Here is a 15,226-nt window from a genome sequence, read left to right as displayed (position 1 = left end):
ACATACTATGGAGTTTCTTTTATCTCGCAATGCTTGCAGTAATTGAGACCAGAAACCTTGAGGATAACCTCCGTGTCAATCACACCGGAGCTGGGATATATTTGATTGATTGAAAAAGAGAGAGAGAGAGAAGAAAAAAGGGCTCATGGGAACGCACGAATCTATATTTCGAAGATCTCCCCCATCCCCACGCCAGCACCCTCCGCCCCGGCCCTACTATCTACCAGATCCAACCGCCAGCCCTTCCAGTCCTTCAGCTTGCCCTTGATCTCACGCACCCACTCGACGCGCTTCCGCGCCTCCTCCTCCGCCTGTGCGCGCGCAAACTCCGCCTCGTCGAACTCGTCGTCCAGGTTCTCCTCGGACAGGAGCTCGAGGCTCCCGCGGGCCCCGGGAACGTGCTGCTGCGTCGAGGACGCACGGCTGCGGTTGTTGGCGTACCCGCCCGTGAACGCGGCAAGGCCGCTCGATAGGACAGTGGAGAGGGACGAGTGCTGTTGGGCCATGCTGCGGCGGCGCGCGTGGTCTGCCGGCGAGCCGCCGACGAGATCGACGTCGTCGAAGGCGTTGGCGTTGGTGACTGGGTTGCCCGGGTAGTTGGCGGCCGAGTCTGCGCCGTAGGCGCCCTGATCTGTGGCTGCGAGCTCGTCGCGGCGTTCCTTCCAGACGCCGCGGCGGAGGTCGAAGACCTCGCCTTCCAGCTCGCGGATGCGGCGCTCCAGGCGCGAGCGCTCCTCGTCCTCCAGCTCGTCGAGAGCGTCGTCGTCTGTGCCGCCGGACTCGCGCTTGCGGAGCCGCTCGAGCTCGTCCTTCAGGCGCAGGTTCTCGGTTTCGGTGCTTGCGAGGCGTTTTCGGAGGCCGGCGGCTTCCTTGTCGGTCTTCTCGCTCTCGCGGAGGCGGGTCTGGTGGCGGGCTTCGGACTCCTTGTGCAGGTTGCTCATGGCTTGGAGCTTTTTCTCTAGGGTGTCGATTTTCTTTTCTGTCTCGGACTTCTCCTGTTTGAGAGCTTCGACTTCGCGTTCCAGGTTCTTGATCAGGGTCTCGGTGGAGGTCTTGTCGACTCCTTCCTTGACTGCCTTTTCGGATGCTCGTGTCAGCGCATTCTTTGCGTCTGTAAGCTCGCGCTGGGATTTCTCGAGGTTGGATTCGCTCTGCGAGAGCTTTTCTTCTAGCGCCGCAATCTGAGCCTCGTGCGTACTGCTGGATGTGGACTGATCGGAAAGCTGCGCACGGAGGTTGGATATCTCAAGTTCCATTGCTTCTATGGTAGCGGACTTTGATTCTAGTTGTTGTAGTAGATCCGAAGGTGGGGACTCGGAGGGTCCCGGTCCAGAGATGCTGGCGTTGTTGCGGTGTGATCGAGTCTGGAGATGTGAGTTTTGCCTTTGCAGCGAGGCGATCTCTGCTTTCTATAGATCTGGTCAGTCCATGCTGCGGAGATCCCGTTGCATCGTGGAAATTCAAGCCCACCAGTTCGTCAATCTCCGCCGCTTTCTGCTCGGCCTTCTCCAGTTTGTCCTTCAGCTCTGCCGTGTCGACGCTGGCTTCGCGAAGATCCTCGAGCTGCTCTTCCGAATTCCGCCAGCGATTGGTTGATTCTTCAAGCTGCTTCTCCAGTCGCTTGTTTTCTTTTTCCAGCTCCTCGATCCGCGTCGACTGTTTCCGATATACCTCGTGCACCGAATCCCCATCACCGGTTAAGGGAGGCAGCGAAGGAGGAGACTTGACGGCATTCGACGGCGATGTGGAAGAATTACCCTGTCTAAACGACGACGACCGCATCTTGGACTGGATCGACAGGGATGGCTGCCGGCCGTGGCCCGCAAGAGGGGTATCTCCCTTGACACCTTGACTGGAGGGTTTGACGTCTGGTCCCGGAGAGATAGAAATCGGCGCCTCGGGCATCGGTTCGATCGGCGACTCTGCGCGCTTTTCGGGCTCGGGTTCCGGTGTGGGTTCAACAACAGGTGGCTGTGGCTGTTGCTGTTGCTCCTCCGTCTGCCCCTCTGCTTCTTTCTCGGCTGGTCCGGCCTCATCTTGCTTCTCCTGCGCGGGGGCTTCTTCGGCCGGTGTTACTGCTTCCTTGGGTGTTTCTGCCTCCTTCGCGGGCTCTGTGCTGGCAGCTTTTTTGCTAGCTTTCTTCTTCTGCTTTTGGAGCTGCGCTACCTGTTCAAAAGACCGATCGCACGTTAATCAAATCTGTCGCTCTCCCTTAGATCAAACAACAAGAAATTTCGAGAATTTACCCGTTTCTTGGCAGCAGCCAGCTTCTCGGCCTTGATGCGCTCCTCGTCGTCCGCCATCGTCGGTATGTCTTAGTGTTATTGTGATGCTGGTCGGGATGGCAAGTGGAGAGAGTCCCAGTTGATTGTGGACGGAACGGACAGCTTTCCCCGATTCCCCCAATGTGCACGGGCCACATGTCCGACGGCCGATGATCGACGTTGGAGGCCAGATTTCTACCTTACTCGTTAGCGGTTAGAGTCACATTACGGGCTTCGGAAGAACGTGTTTTCTTCGAGTTACGCAGCAGAGTAGGCGACGGAGATAGCCCTCTGGGAGCCTCTCGAATGAACCAAATTCGACTGAACCGTCGTCAGTATGGGATTGACCCCCCTCTCTATCTCAACTAGCAGTCACCAAACACACGCAAACTCCAAGAGGTAAGTTCCCAACACGAAGAGAATGTCCCTTGGAATCACATATATACACTTCCACCCAGCAGTAAGCCCACAAGCCCAAATCAGACCTTACGACCTTCGCCTGAACACCCTCCAGAAAAGTGGTGATACCATCACGTGAATTCTATCAAGCCCGCTGCAGTATGACGTATTTCCCTGCCTCAGGCCATCGATCCATCTCATCAGAAAGCGATCAACAAAAGCCACAACAGGAAAGCCTGTACAATACTAAATAACAGCTAGTCAAAAGTATCTTATCTAGAACTGTATCACCTCCTGAAAGCCAATCCCTACGAGTAGCAGGAAGAATCAGCCTCAAAGTTACCAGTGACATGCGCATGGGTGCATTGGCGTCTCCCGCATGGCTCTCCCACTCGGGTATAAAGACATCTCTCATAGGGATGGATGATGAGATGCTTATACTTGGTGGTTGGACTACGTGTCTCTCTGAAAGTTCAGAGAGGGATTGAATAGTTTGGTATCGTGGAAGAAATGATTTGATTTGTATAGGGATTAGATTGACAGCTGGTGAAAGGGGAAAAGAGATATACTATCATCGTGTCTTGCATGCATGTTGGGTTGATACGGTTGGGAAGAGAAAGGGGACGAAGCTGGATTGCTTCATATACGCATACATTCTAATGGATCTGCTCATGATCATGTCATGATGACCGCCAGATACGTATCTACGATCATGGACCCAAGGACCTGCGGGAAGTGAATCGAATGCAGAAAAAAAATTAATAAAATTCATTCATACAAGGAACAGCATAGGATCAACTCGAAACGCTGCTATGGTTGAAGCGAATCCTCTCTGCGAACTCTGGCCTGCAGCGTATCATCATCATTATCACGAAAGACGAAATTCCAAACACAAAATTAGAAAAGCGGCATCAGTACTGCCTGTGCCGGTATTCCAACGCCCCGGCCCTCAGGATATGCAGGTTGAATGCAATGAAAAAGCAAGTGAAACGCCGCCGAAAACCGCAACCAAAGCAAGCAGAAAGGAAGTATTATCAAAGAATAGACACGTGAAGAGAGAGAGAGAGAGAGAGAGAGAGAGAGAGAGAGAGAGAGAGAGAGAGAAAGAAAAAGTCGTAGGATTAGAAGGGCAGCTCTCAAACCTCCATCGAGTCCGCAATTTCCTCGCTCATAGCACGAACTGTCCCCTTGCTACCAGATCTTGAACGAAATTCCTCGTCACTGAGCAGGTAGTTATCATATTCGTCCATAACAGGACGCGTCGGCGGCGATGAACTCTCCTCCTCGCTTTCACTCTCAATGTTCGCGCCGCTTCCAAACCAGTAACGAGCCCGCTTAGTGGAACCCAGCTCGGGGGTCATGTACCCATCGTCGAAAGTTCTCTTTCCAATGGGTGTAGATGGAATTCCCTCTCCGTCCTCAGGCGTGTGGCTCAAAATAGGGATCGCGCGGAGGTAAAGATAGCAGACTCGTTTCCGGAGCCGGCTAAAGAAAAAGTAATGAAGGCTCCAGATGGCACCATCATCCGCGTCGGACGGATCCTCTTCAGGCGAGTACGAATAGTAGGAACACTCCTTTAAAGACATGTGCTCATCAATCATTCTCCACATTTTCGGACCCCACGTTGCAGAGGCTCCGGTGTTGTATGATCCAGATAATGTCACAGATGATGGAGGTGTCATGTCAATCGTTTCGCGCGGGCGCAAGTTGAAAAGGGTCGAGTCGACTGTATTCATAACCCTCTTCAGACTCCGCTCGCGTCGGAAGTCCGAAGGGCGCAAAACATGCGAGAAGTCATAGTCTGGATGGCTTGCGTTGAGGGTTGCGATCAAGTAGGCAAAAGTCCGTCGGCTGGAGTGGTCGCTCAATGGTCCAAATGGGCTCGAACGCGACAGATTGAGGGAGGCAGCCGCGTCCGATGCGTTAGGGGGGGAAAGCGATGCTGACAGGCGCAGAACAGATTCATATTGAGCCTCAAGTGATTGTTCGATGTTCTTGTACAGTTTGCGGTCGGCGCGTGCAGCCTTTATTGTGTACAGATCGCATCCGCCTGTGATGTGACAGTCGGCCGTGTCGAAGTTGAGCGAGTTCGTGACGTCCTCGAATTCGGGAATGGGTAGGTACTGGTAAGAAAGACACGCGTCAGTAAAGTAAGATCGGTCTCCAGATAAGAGTGGTTTCTAGCGCACTGCGAGATACGAACCTTCATCTTGGTGAGAAATGCGGTGAAGAGCAGCTTTGGCAGACACAACAAGCGGCGAGAGACAACCCGGTTAAATGAAGGTTATAAAGAAGAGTATCGCGTTCTGAATCAGATAGATGTAGGAAAGAGAAGGTATTCGGCACGAGAGATGATATCTGGTCGGATGAAGTCACGGTGGTCGTGGTAGCCTGATTGGGGACCGGAGATAAGGGTGATTGCGGTGGCTGCGGAGAGATGATAGGGAAGATAAGTGAAGGCCTGGAGGGAGAGTCTCAAATGAGACCTTTCTGATGAATACAAGCCTTTGTCAATCGATTCAGATGAATCTGAGGATGAAGGAAGGGCGTTATAAGGGACTGGGTGATGAACAACGAGTACGGGGGGTGGTCCGGTTGCGCGTTGGCCGAGGGGGGAGAGCGACAGAGGGTCACGTGGCAGGTGTGCCCAGCCAGTGATATCACGCACTTACTTCACGGGTCCAAAGGAATCACGGTAGCAGACCCGAAGAATGACGATGCCAACGACTGTCCGGACTGGACATTCACACAAGCCCCTCGTTGGACAATTTCACCATCACTTCTGTAGTATCCTGGAACCGGCCATTGTTGTATTAATTAGTCTTGAGGTCGCAGAGTAGTAGAACACAACGCCTATGTACGTCCCAACGCCAGTGGATTCTGCCCTCAGAACCCGGAGGGCCAAACAGCCAGAAGTGAAACAGACAATAGTATGAACAGGGGAAACGCTCGCTTGTCAAAAGGTCGCTACATGATCTTCGTAACCACGTCTTCCTCAACCTGAGGGCAGAGCGACATTAGCCAAGACCAGGCACGTGACGTGTTCACATGAGATGAGGCTAGTTATGACAAATAGGAAACACTGGTGCCCGAAGCGTAGGGGATCAGGCTTGTGATAGGATAGGCATAGCAACAAGAGTATGGCCGAGTCCCAGGGGCGGATACACGGTGGAAGGGCGGCCGATGATTGGGGGAAAGTGGATGATTTGAGAGTTGACGTGTTCAAAACCCATATTCGCGGCAATGTATGTAAAAACGAAATAAAGACACAATCCCGGGGGTACTAGACTCACCTCCACGTCTTCCAAGCTATCCTGCTGGCTGATACACCTGAGAACATTCTTCTTGCTACTCTCTTGCATTTCTCCCGCGAGTAATAGCTCATCGAGGATGAAGTATGCTTTCTGGAAGTTGAAAATGATGTCGAGCTCGCACACGTTGCCGTAGTACTTGTCCATCTGCTCGACGTATCGATGCACGACTTCGAGGGTGATCAATTCGTTATCGGTGGAAGCGCATCCGGCAATGAAGAATAGGGAGGCATAGCGGCGGTAGACAACTTTCGTATCTATTGGGAACAGGCGACACCGGTCAGGCTTTGACTGGCGTGGCGAGCATGGGAGGCTTGACCGAGATGAGCTGCATACCTTTATATTCGAGGAAATTGCACATCCGCGTCCGGCGCGACAAGACAAGCTGGGTCACATCTTTGATGATCTTGGCCTTCTCCTTCGGCGAGAGAGTTGTAAACCATTTGGCAAGTCGCTGGAATGGGAGAAAGTTCGGTCAGTCCAGGGAAGTCCTGTACAGCAAGTCAATAAGTTGGGTGGGCGACGAGGCATACCACTTTGCCCTGCCGCGATAACAGAATAAGGTAGCTGGTCAGAAATTGTCAGCTCAGGGCTATGAATCAATCCTCCAGTAAGAGAAGCTCACTGAATTGCCATGATGTCGACGGAGGAAAGGTAGAGTGCAGATACAAGTTAGCAGAAGAAGCGCAGATGTTCTTGTGGACAAGTTCAGCAAAGGAGATGGAGAAATAATTTGCGCGGGCCGTGTGGGCGAGGGGGGGAAAGTAGTGCCCCGCTGTCAGTTAGCAGCAGCTCAACTCACCAGCGACTATCTGATCTATCAAGGCTTGTTTACTACTCGAGTGACTGCAGGAGTGCAAGTTAATTTTCCCTTGATCTTGAATCCAAGAAAAAGACTGCTATCAGAGTATTTGGGGGTCTTTATTTGGAGAAGTTCCGGAATTACCAGCCACAAGGTGATACTCTGTCATCAAATCGCCAGCCTCGTTGGTGATTGTCAGTGTGAGGTTTCACACAACCATATTACAGTGTAGTGTGAGGCTATAAGTACTTTGAGCTATTATATTATAGAGGGGCAATACTTGTCATATCTCTAATGAGGTCATTGGGAGGAGCAGACCATACACATCAATAGTGCTGGTGCGTGCTGCAGTGTGCCAGTGATAGATACCCCTAAGCACTATATCTATGGGTAGATAAATCATGACTACACAGAACAAGGTAGAAGAGGATATTATCAGATGAGAATATAGATATGTATCTATCTATTAACTCGACTTAGTCTAGCGATTTCTATACCGTGGTTTGTGTCTCAACTGGGTTTAATAATATTGATGTTTTGTTTATGGTGTCCACGCAACCTGAAGCTCAATATATATTGTTTTATGGATATCCTCAAGTATTTCTCCCGGATAGTCCTTCATCCTCTTCAAGCGTTCATAACAGCGGTCTCATTTAGAACAATATCAACACGAATAAGATTTCTACATATATCTCCAGCGAGATGACAGAATACCTGGAGATCCGAGCTGTCGCCAATGTTGTTTGCTTGGCGAGAACTACAAGCCATGACCTCTTATCCTCTTGTCAATGGGTTGTTGATTCCTAGAGGGAAAGAAAAGAGTGATACACACGCATCAATCATCATCTGAATACTGGGGAGGATTCATATTGGAGAGTTCTTGATTAGAGTCGTGAAATTCATCCCCAGCCTTGACATTTGATGCTTCACCATCCGATCCGAAACACAGCCTCAACAGATGAGGAGGCTCCAGACAATCAGCATGATCTCAGAATCAGCTCACTCTGAATACTAACCAGCTAACTGGTGGTGGGAATCTTCGAACAAGGCTATGAACTATCTACGGTTCCAGCAATTGATGTTCTCGTGATCCGATCGGAAATACGGAGTACAGCCTCTACAAAGTGAGGTCTTACCGTCCTGGACAGTCACGCTTCTCCAAGTTCAGCTACACGCATACAACTCTATGCAGACTAGTCTTATGCTCTGTCGATCGATACATTTGACTTCCGACAAAGATAGCGAGAAGCATGAAATTCCCGTGCCGATAGAGATCGGATCGCACCTGACAGTAGGAACATGAGAGTCCAATGGGGATGCTCCAATAGCTGTCAATGGGGTCTCGCACTTATATCCAAGAGACCACTCTCCCCACGAATTTCCCCCGCGCGTGGTTACTGGGCCAGCTTCGAACCCCGGATGAGTTCAATCATAATGGTTTCTGGGGACATTTCATGGCCCCTGTACCCCACATATTGTCTCTGGGCCTTGGCCAGCTTGCGGGGTGGATTTACGGGTTTACCTAACGGGATTTACCATTCGAAAGGCTCAACAGACGGCGAGGATTAATAGGTCTTCGTCGGCTTGGAAACATGTCGTCGGAACTAGGGGGGTGACTGGCTACGATAAGAGAAGGATGTCACAAGGAAGTATAAAGGGAAGCCCATGTACAACTCTTGGTAACGGAAGTGTTGCAAGGCACAGTCTTACCTCTGTGAACAAGCGTTGCGGATTAATTCGACTCAATTCTATATGATGACTAGACAAAAGCAAGCCGAGGATCATGTTGATGTGCTCATTGTGGGAGCCGGGCCAGCTGGTCTCATGCTCGCGAACTGGATGAGCCGGTTGGGAATCAAGACGCGCATTGTGGATAAGCGTAACACCAAGGTTTGTTTCCAACAGCCCTGCATGCTCTACATTTCACAGCACTAAACCGGAGGGTTGAACAGATTTTCAGCGGACAGGCAGATGATCTCCATTGCCGGACACTAGAGATTCTCGACTCCTTCGGCATTGCTCAGCGTGCCTGGGCCGAGCCGAACCACATGTTGGAGATTTGCCTTTGGAACCCAGACAAGGATGGCGTATCCGCCGGTCTGACCAAATCCCCGACACGATCCCTGGCCTCAGTCGTTTCCAGCAGGTCGTGCTTCACCAGGGCCGCATTGAGCGGTTCTTCCTCGACTCCATCAAGGAGCACAGCGACATCGCAGTGGAGAGAGGCGTGCTGCCAACCTCGTTTGAGGTTGACGCCGCCAAAGCTGTCGATTTCAATGATTACCCCATCACAGTCGCTTTGCGCACCCTTACCGAGGAAGAAGCGACTCCTCAGCAACAGAAGGCCACGGAAGGTGCTGCAGTCAGCGATGGCTTGTTCCGCAGCAATCTCGCCGCCCAAGGCCGGTCAGGGCATGAATGTCAGCCTGTGCGATAGTACGTTGTTCTCGGGTTTTACTTGATCGTGCTTGGATGCTAATGACTTAACCAGCCTACAACTTGGGATGGAAGATTGCTCATGTCGTAAAGGGCTATAGTGATGGTTCGATCCTCAAGACCTATCAATCAGAAAGACGTCGCATCGCACAAGATCTCATCAACTTCGACTACCGTTTCTCCCGCCTCTTCTCTGGCCGTCCGGCCAAGGACGTAATGGACGAGGAGGGAATCAGTATGGAATAATTCAAGGAAGCATTCCAGAAAGGAAACATGTTCGCCAGCGGCATTGGTGAGTAAAGATGTTGCAAACTTGGTACTGGATCTAACGAGTATGTGTGTCAGCTGTCAACTACAATTCTAGTATCGTCGTGGCCAGGGAGGGAGACTCTGTCGAACAAGGTGATGGTACCGATGTCGCCAGCAAGGACAAGAGCCTCCGGGTGGTCAGCAAGCAAGATCTTTCGACGGGCATCAAATTCGGCATGAGAATCCCTAGAATCAAGGTACTCAACCAGTCGGACGCACGGCCATGGCACCTACAGGAGTTGCTCAAGAGCAATGGAAGATGACGTTTTATTGTCTTCCCGGGTAATCTCACCACCAGCAGCAACTTCCAACACTACAGCCAGCTGGGAGAGAAGCTCAACAACCCCGACTCCTTCCTCCGCAAATAAACCCCCCCCCCCACTGGCCAGCCTATCGACAGCATGATCGAGGCCCTGACGGTGCATGCGGGGCCCCGCACGAGCATTGAGCTGTTGGATCTTCCCTAAGCCTTCCACCCCTACAACGAGAAGCAAGGATGGGATTACTGGAAATTGTATGCCGATGATCAGTCTTACCACGAAGGCCACGGCAAGGCGTACGAGAACTACGACATTGATCCTAAGCGCGGCGCCAGCGTGATCGTCCGGCCCGATCAGTATGTCATCTGGCTCGGCGAGATGGAGAACTAGGACGACATGGAGCGGTTCTTCTCAGCATTCATGCCGCCACAGTTGGTTTCGGCGGCCTCCATCTCCATTTTGTAAACATACGGCATACCCTTTTTCCTTTTTTCTCGTTTTTCCATGACCCATGATGAGATGATGTCAGAGTTGGATGGGTCGTGGGTCTTGGTTTGATACCTATATCTCATTTTCTTTCTTTCTCTGTTCTGATATCTAATGAAAAAAGTTTTCTATTCCATTGAGAAACCTGGAAGATGATCCCCCATCACCAATCCCTGGTCTTGTAGACGGTACAGTCGAGTTCGAGCCCTGCGAGATTTTCCTGCATGCGTCAAGCGTTGAGGAACGGACAACGGGGTACCGAACCAACTCCCGATCCATGGAGGGATCTCGATCAATGAGCGTAGATAAACTCGAGAAGCCGTCGCAGATGAGTGGATCAACCGTCATACAGTGCAAGATCGGGCCCAAGGGATCACGGTACAGAGTGATCATGGTCGACCAGAATAAGCTCTGCGAATTGAGTTTGAGAATGTTGCAGTGAGTCGAGTGACGGAATCACGATTTCATATCGGAGTCGAGCGGAAGAGACAGTCAGTCTAGCTTTGGAGGAGCTTTCTCATGGCGTAGTAGGCATATTGGGGGGGGGTTTGTATCTAGAGAGGAATGTGTGTAGAGATCTGTATGTCCATATGTGCAGATGGATATATGCATCCACGCCTGACTCGTTACTTACTTAGCCTCTGGCGAGCAGGTCGACGATCATTTACACTAGACGCGTCTCTGCTTGAACAGTCGTCTCCATCTATCCCTTCCTCCATCACTGTCTCGAGTATCCTTTTCGCCAGTGGTGGCTCTTCCTCTACTGGTGATTTCATGATCTCTTCGCTGTTGTATGACGTAGTCGAGCAGATTCCCGCACCGTACCGTCATCCTCGCCCTCCGGACATTCCGCACAGAATAAAATATCCTTCATCCCTAGCTTCACTGCGAGCTTCTCAAATTTTGATCTTCGTGTCTTGCACTTACAGCCTTCTTGTCGAGATCTGCATCGCTACCCCGCTGCGTTGGTGCTTGATCCTGGAGAATACCAGCTAGCTGTGAAGCTATCCCCATACCCACCCGACTATACCACTCGCGAAAGATCAACGATAGTCTTTTTTCTCGACAACTAATCTCTCAAAATGGTTCTCAAAGGTATTCAGCTCGGTCTCCGAGCTTGGGAGGTATGCACATGGTCTTCTGAAGATGGGAGAAAAAAAAGAATGATCAGGAACCCAGTCGCTAACCACCAAGCTGTATAGTTCGTCTTCTCCCTCCTCGTCATGGCCTTGATTGGTAACATCATCGCCGGGGCGTTCGCAGGCAACCCGGCCACAATCAACTACAGCATGTTCACTGCCACCTTCTCAATAATCTCGCTCTTCTACCTCGTCCCCGCGTCAATCAACCTTAGCTGGGCCATCAGCCCCATCATCATGATCGTGCTCGATGCCCTGAACGCCATCTTCTTCTTCACCTGCGCGATCGCGCTCGGCGCCCGACTGCATGCGCGCAGCTGCTCCAACAATGTATGTCCTCGTCTGTGCAGAATACCAACGCGCCAGCATCGTCTTCACACATATCACTGACACGGGGATTGAATCTAGCAATATACCCTCCACAATGAAGTCACCAACGGCTCGCACAACCGCGAGAAGCGTTGCCGCGAGGCGCAGGCGTCGACTGCGTTCCTCTGGTTCGCGTGGGCAGGTTACATGGCCTCAACGATCATCTCCATCCTCATGGCCCGTGGCTCTACTGAGAGCATGCGTGGCCGGCCTGCTCGTGGCGCCCGTGGACGCCCTAGCATGGCTCAGGTCTAAGCTGCTGGTACTGCTGTATGTATATCCTTTCTCTGGAAATTGATGGATATCATCTAACGTGAGACTAGCGCTTCAGCAGAACAGATACCTCTTCTGTTCATGCTGGTGCGGTTTCCATGACTGCCACCGAAATGAGATATCTTGTATCGGTTTTTCTATGAGGAACGACTGCTCTGTGATCTATATCCCTTGGTCCAGAACACAATGTGTGGAAGTTGGAAAGTACGACTAATAGAACCCTAATTTTACTTTAAAAAGGTAATCCTAGTCATTGGTGGAGTTTCCGTGGCGGATGGCTGCGCCATGGATGGATTGGGGACGGGAGGGAATAATGGATGATGTTCATGCTTCTTGTACTTTTGTTCCCTGTACGGTTTATATGTAATTGGATGGTTTGATACTTTCTTTAATGTAGTATTTGGTTTGCACTTGGATTCTAAAGTTATATGTCTTCGTAGCGGCATCAAATGCAAGCAGAAAGTATCTATCTATGCATCAAAACCATAAACCGTGGGTGCCCATTGCTAACCCTAACCAACCCAACACGCAACCACCACGACGATCTATCCTCATATATCCACACTCCGCCGTAGAACCTTCACAGTCATCGACTTCCGCACCGCATCCTTCGCATCCCCAAAGTATCGCCCGGACCGAAAACTACAACCCCGTCAGCAAGCCGCTCCTCACACACAATGAGACTACATTCTACACAAACACGCACCTCCAGTTCAAATTCGCCATCACAACATTCTGCACCCCGCGGATATACTGCTGGACTTGGATGTCGACATACTCCCCCCAGCTTGGTAGCTCCGCCAGCGCCAGGTACCAGGCCCTGTACCGAGCGGCGAGCATGTCGCCGATGTGGCTGAACGCCATCTGCGCAGGCATGCCGGAGTGGCGGCAGATGGCGACGACGTTGTGGGTTACGCCTTCTTTCTGGGTGGAGTCAGTTTTTTAATCGTGTCAGGAGTGGGCGGATGGGATTTACCTCTTCTTTGCAATAGGAGAGGATGTCGTTTTGCCTCCGGAAGGTCAGTGTCATGATATACTGTGTGGATGGAGTGAGGGTGGGTGGGGATATTGAAAAACGAGGACGTACAAGAGGACGAAGTCGATGCCGATACGCTCGATCTCTTTGATACTGCGGCACTCGAAGACATCGTCGGGAAGGTCGAGTTTGTGGGCGTATCTGCGAGGCGTTTTAGTTTAGTATATTCTATAGTCTGTCCGGGTGAGAATGATATGGGGAACTGCCATACTCCACTAGAGCGAAGAGCGGCGCAACGCCAGCAGACTGTCTTCGCAAGGCCAGCATCTCGTCCAGAGACGGATACCTGCCCAGCGAGCACGTCCGGACCTGTGCCAAAGTTCCCTGACAATAATCTCTCATCGTGTTGGCGAATCTGCGTCGAACGCCTGCATCGGTCTGGGTTAGTTGGACGGTATTGCCATGACTGGGGACGTGTTTACCGGGAGGAGAAGCCTAGACTGTGTCAATAAGGTCTGTTCAAAGTGGAAGAAAGAAGTGAGGAGCTACCTTGGCTAGCCGCTGCCAGACGGTATTGTGCACCCGGACAAGAGGGCTCTCTTCCTCGGCAGGTAGCTGGGCGCCCTCGTCCAGCATGCCAGCGAGCAGACTGTCTATCAGTTCCTGGGCTCGGACAGGGTCATCCTTCAGACCCCCATTATCGAACACTATCCATAGCGTGCGTCAACAGCCAGACTCCCTCGCGGGAAAGAATCTATCAAAACTCACTGTCGTCAAAGGGGAAAACCCAGTTCCCCCAGTCACACACCGTGCGCAGCTCCTCTGGTCCTGCCTCTGGCGCCGCAATGGAGCAAAAGTACGAAAAGTCGGTCTTGTTCAGGATCCGTCTGGACCTCGCGTCAAAGGAGCATTCACTAGAATTGGGAACTCGGGTTAGCCCTGAACTCAATGCCGCCACTATATTGCCGTGTTCCGGAAGACCAACTCTGCCATCCATGCTTCCGATTCCGCTCTCACCACCTCGTAGTACGGATTGACTACTGGATCTCCAGACAGGAATAGCGCGAAGAGGTCTGGCAGGCGAACAGAGACATAGCCATCCTGTTCTGGTGTTCTCTTCTCGCCCAGCCGGAGGGGGTGCTCTTGAATCAGAAAATCGGTCATATTTGGGAACAAATGCTGATAAGATAGCAACAGAGATCGAAGCTGAGAAGTCGATTGATGATATCCTTGATCTCAAACTGTCTTGACGATAGACGTGCTCTTTATACCCGCTTCCGTCAGTCAATTCGAGTCTACGAGAGCGAGCTGGACTGAGACAATAGTCTCTCCCCCGATCAACAACAATATTTAGAAACAGACTTCCAACAGTGAGCCACTGTACAAAATATCACATCATCTCGTCGCCGTCTTTCTTTGACTTGCCTGCCCAAAGTGGGTATCTCCTTTCAACCATTTCAAGACTGGGCGCCGCAAGAGCGCCTGGTTGAGCCGCTCGATGAGCCCTGTGCCATCGTGAGAACATAGAGTTCGCAGTACTTCTCATCCACCGGACGCCTTCCAGACTGGCAGGATCCAGAGAGCAACCGTCCGCGTTCACTGTTATTCCCCACTGGGGCCGCAGATCAGAACTAGTGAAGGCGGAGGGGGCCTAGTACCGTCGTGGATCTATACTAGGCTCGCTAGCTGTTCAACCCTGACTCGGGCAGTCTGGGCATCCTTGTGCGATCTTAACAGGGCATCGATCGTGTAACAGAACTTAATCGTTCTCCGTGATTTGACGGATATCAAGTTATGAAAGGATGGATCAAATACTTTCCTCTATCGCTATGCATGGTACTTTCGCATTCTGTTTCAAACAAAGACTCAACGGGTGACTTACCCGGTTATCAGGGATGCGAGACCCCTACAATATTGGCAGCAAGGCCAGCCAATTCCCAACAGACTGGCATACTTCAGCCCCGACATACTGGGTCAACCTCTTCTCTTTATCTCGTTCATGCAATCCTCGACGATCATGAAAGACCACAAACGGAATGAGATGGCTAAATGAATAGATTGAGGCACGTGGAGAAGATGTGGTAGCGATTTGGGCACGATCCGCACAGTGTTCGCTGGCTTTCTTTGTTGATTGCCCCAATACCCAATAGTCACTCTCTTCGTTGCTACGTATCATTTTTCCGTACCCATGTTTGCAGCACC

General features: G+C 51.4%; 6 protein-coding genes across 6 annotated transcripts, besides 3 other annotated features; 2 read left to right on the top strand and 4 right to left on the bottom strand.

Annotated features, from left to right (window-relative positions):
• Window positions 1-161: 161 nt before the first annotated feature.
• ACLA_093390 (uncharacterized protein) lies at window positions 162-2,303 on the bottom strand (the record flags this gene model as incomplete). Its single annotated transcript, XM_001273065.1, has 3 exons — window positions 162-1,409; window positions 1,471-2,166; window positions 2,247-2,303. 3 exons carry the CDS (start codon window positions 2,301-2,303, stop codon window positions 162-164), a joined length of 2,001 nt encoding a protein of 666 aa, XP_001273066.1.
• Window positions 2,070-2,103: a microsatellite.
• A 1,413-nt stretch (window positions 2,304-3,716) lies between the features above and the next one.
• Window positions 3,717-3,776: a microsatellite.
• Window positions 3,718-3,767: a microsatellite.
• A 23-nt stretch (window positions 3,777-3,799) lies between the features above and the next one.
• On the bottom strand, window positions 3,800-4,872 carry ACLA_093380 (RNA polymerase III-inhibiting protein MAF1; the record flags this gene model as incomplete). Its single annotated transcript, XM_001273064.1, has 2 exons — window positions 3,800-4,786; window positions 4,867-4,872. 2 exons carry the CDS (start codon window positions 4,870-4,872, stop codon window positions 3,800-3,802), a joined length of 993 nt encoding a protein of 330 aa, XP_001273065.1.
• An 895-nt stretch (window positions 4,873-5,767) lies between these two features.
• ACLA_093370 (AP-1 complex subunit sigma) lies at window positions 5,768-6,610 on the bottom strand (the record flags this gene model as incomplete). Its single annotated transcript, XM_001273063.1, has 4 exons — window positions 5,768-6,231; window positions 6,311-6,428; window positions 6,508-6,541; window positions 6,600-6,610. The coding sequence occupies 4 exons, from the start codon at window positions 6,608-6,610 to the stop codon at window positions 5,768-5,770; spliced, it is 627 nt and encodes a 208-aa protein (XP_001273064.1).
• A 1,918-nt stretch (window positions 6,611-8,528) lies between these two features.
• ACLA_093360 (putative FAD monooxygenase) lies at window positions 8,529-10,171 on the top strand (the record flags this gene model as incomplete). The annotated part of the gene is made up of 5 exons (XM_001273062.1): window positions 8,529-8,666; window positions 8,729-9,212; window positions 9,268-9,447; window positions 9,558-9,718; window positions 10,052-10,171. The coding sequence occupies 5 exons, from the start codon at window positions 8,529-8,531 to the stop codon at window positions 10,169-10,171; spliced, it is 1,083 nt and encodes a 360-aa protein (XP_001273063.1).
• A 1,178-nt stretch (window positions 10,172-11,349) lies between these two features.
• Window positions 11,350-12,030, top strand: ACLA_093350 (MARVEL domain-containing protein; the record flags this gene model as incomplete). Its single annotated transcript, XM_001273061.1, has 3 exons — window positions 11,350-11,391; window positions 11,470-11,736; window positions 11,815-12,030. The coding sequence occupies 3 exons, from the start codon at window positions 11,350-11,352 to the stop codon at window positions 12,028-12,030; spliced, it is 525 nt and encodes a 174-aa protein (XP_001273062.1).
• A 569-nt stretch (window positions 12,031-12,599) lies between these two features.
• ACLA_093340 (terpene synthase family protein) lies at window positions 12,600-14,188 on the bottom strand (the record flags this gene model as incomplete). The annotated part of the gene is made up of 8 exons (XM_001273060.1): window positions 12,600-12,690; window positions 12,755-12,972; window positions 13,025-13,058; window positions 13,136-13,225; window positions 13,296-13,519; window positions 13,574-13,731; window positions 13,793-13,938; window positions 14,010-14,188. The coding sequence occupies 8 exons, from the start codon at window positions 14,186-14,188 to the stop codon at window positions 12,600-12,602; spliced, it is 1,140 nt and encodes a 379-aa protein (XP_001273061.1).
• Between the last annotated feature and the right edge of the window lie 1,038 nt (window positions 14,189-15,226).

The sequence above is a fragment of the Aspergillus clavatus genome, genomic scaffold (assembly GCF_000002715.2).
Source record: "Aspergillus clavatus NRRL 1 1099423829798 genomic scaffold, whole genome shotgun sequence".
Taxonomy (NCBI): domain Eukaryota; kingdom Fungi; phylum Ascomycota; class Eurotiomycetes; order Eurotiales; family Aspergillaceae; genus Aspergillus; species Aspergillus clavatus.
This window is presented reverse-complemented; position numbering and strand designations above follow the sequence as displayed.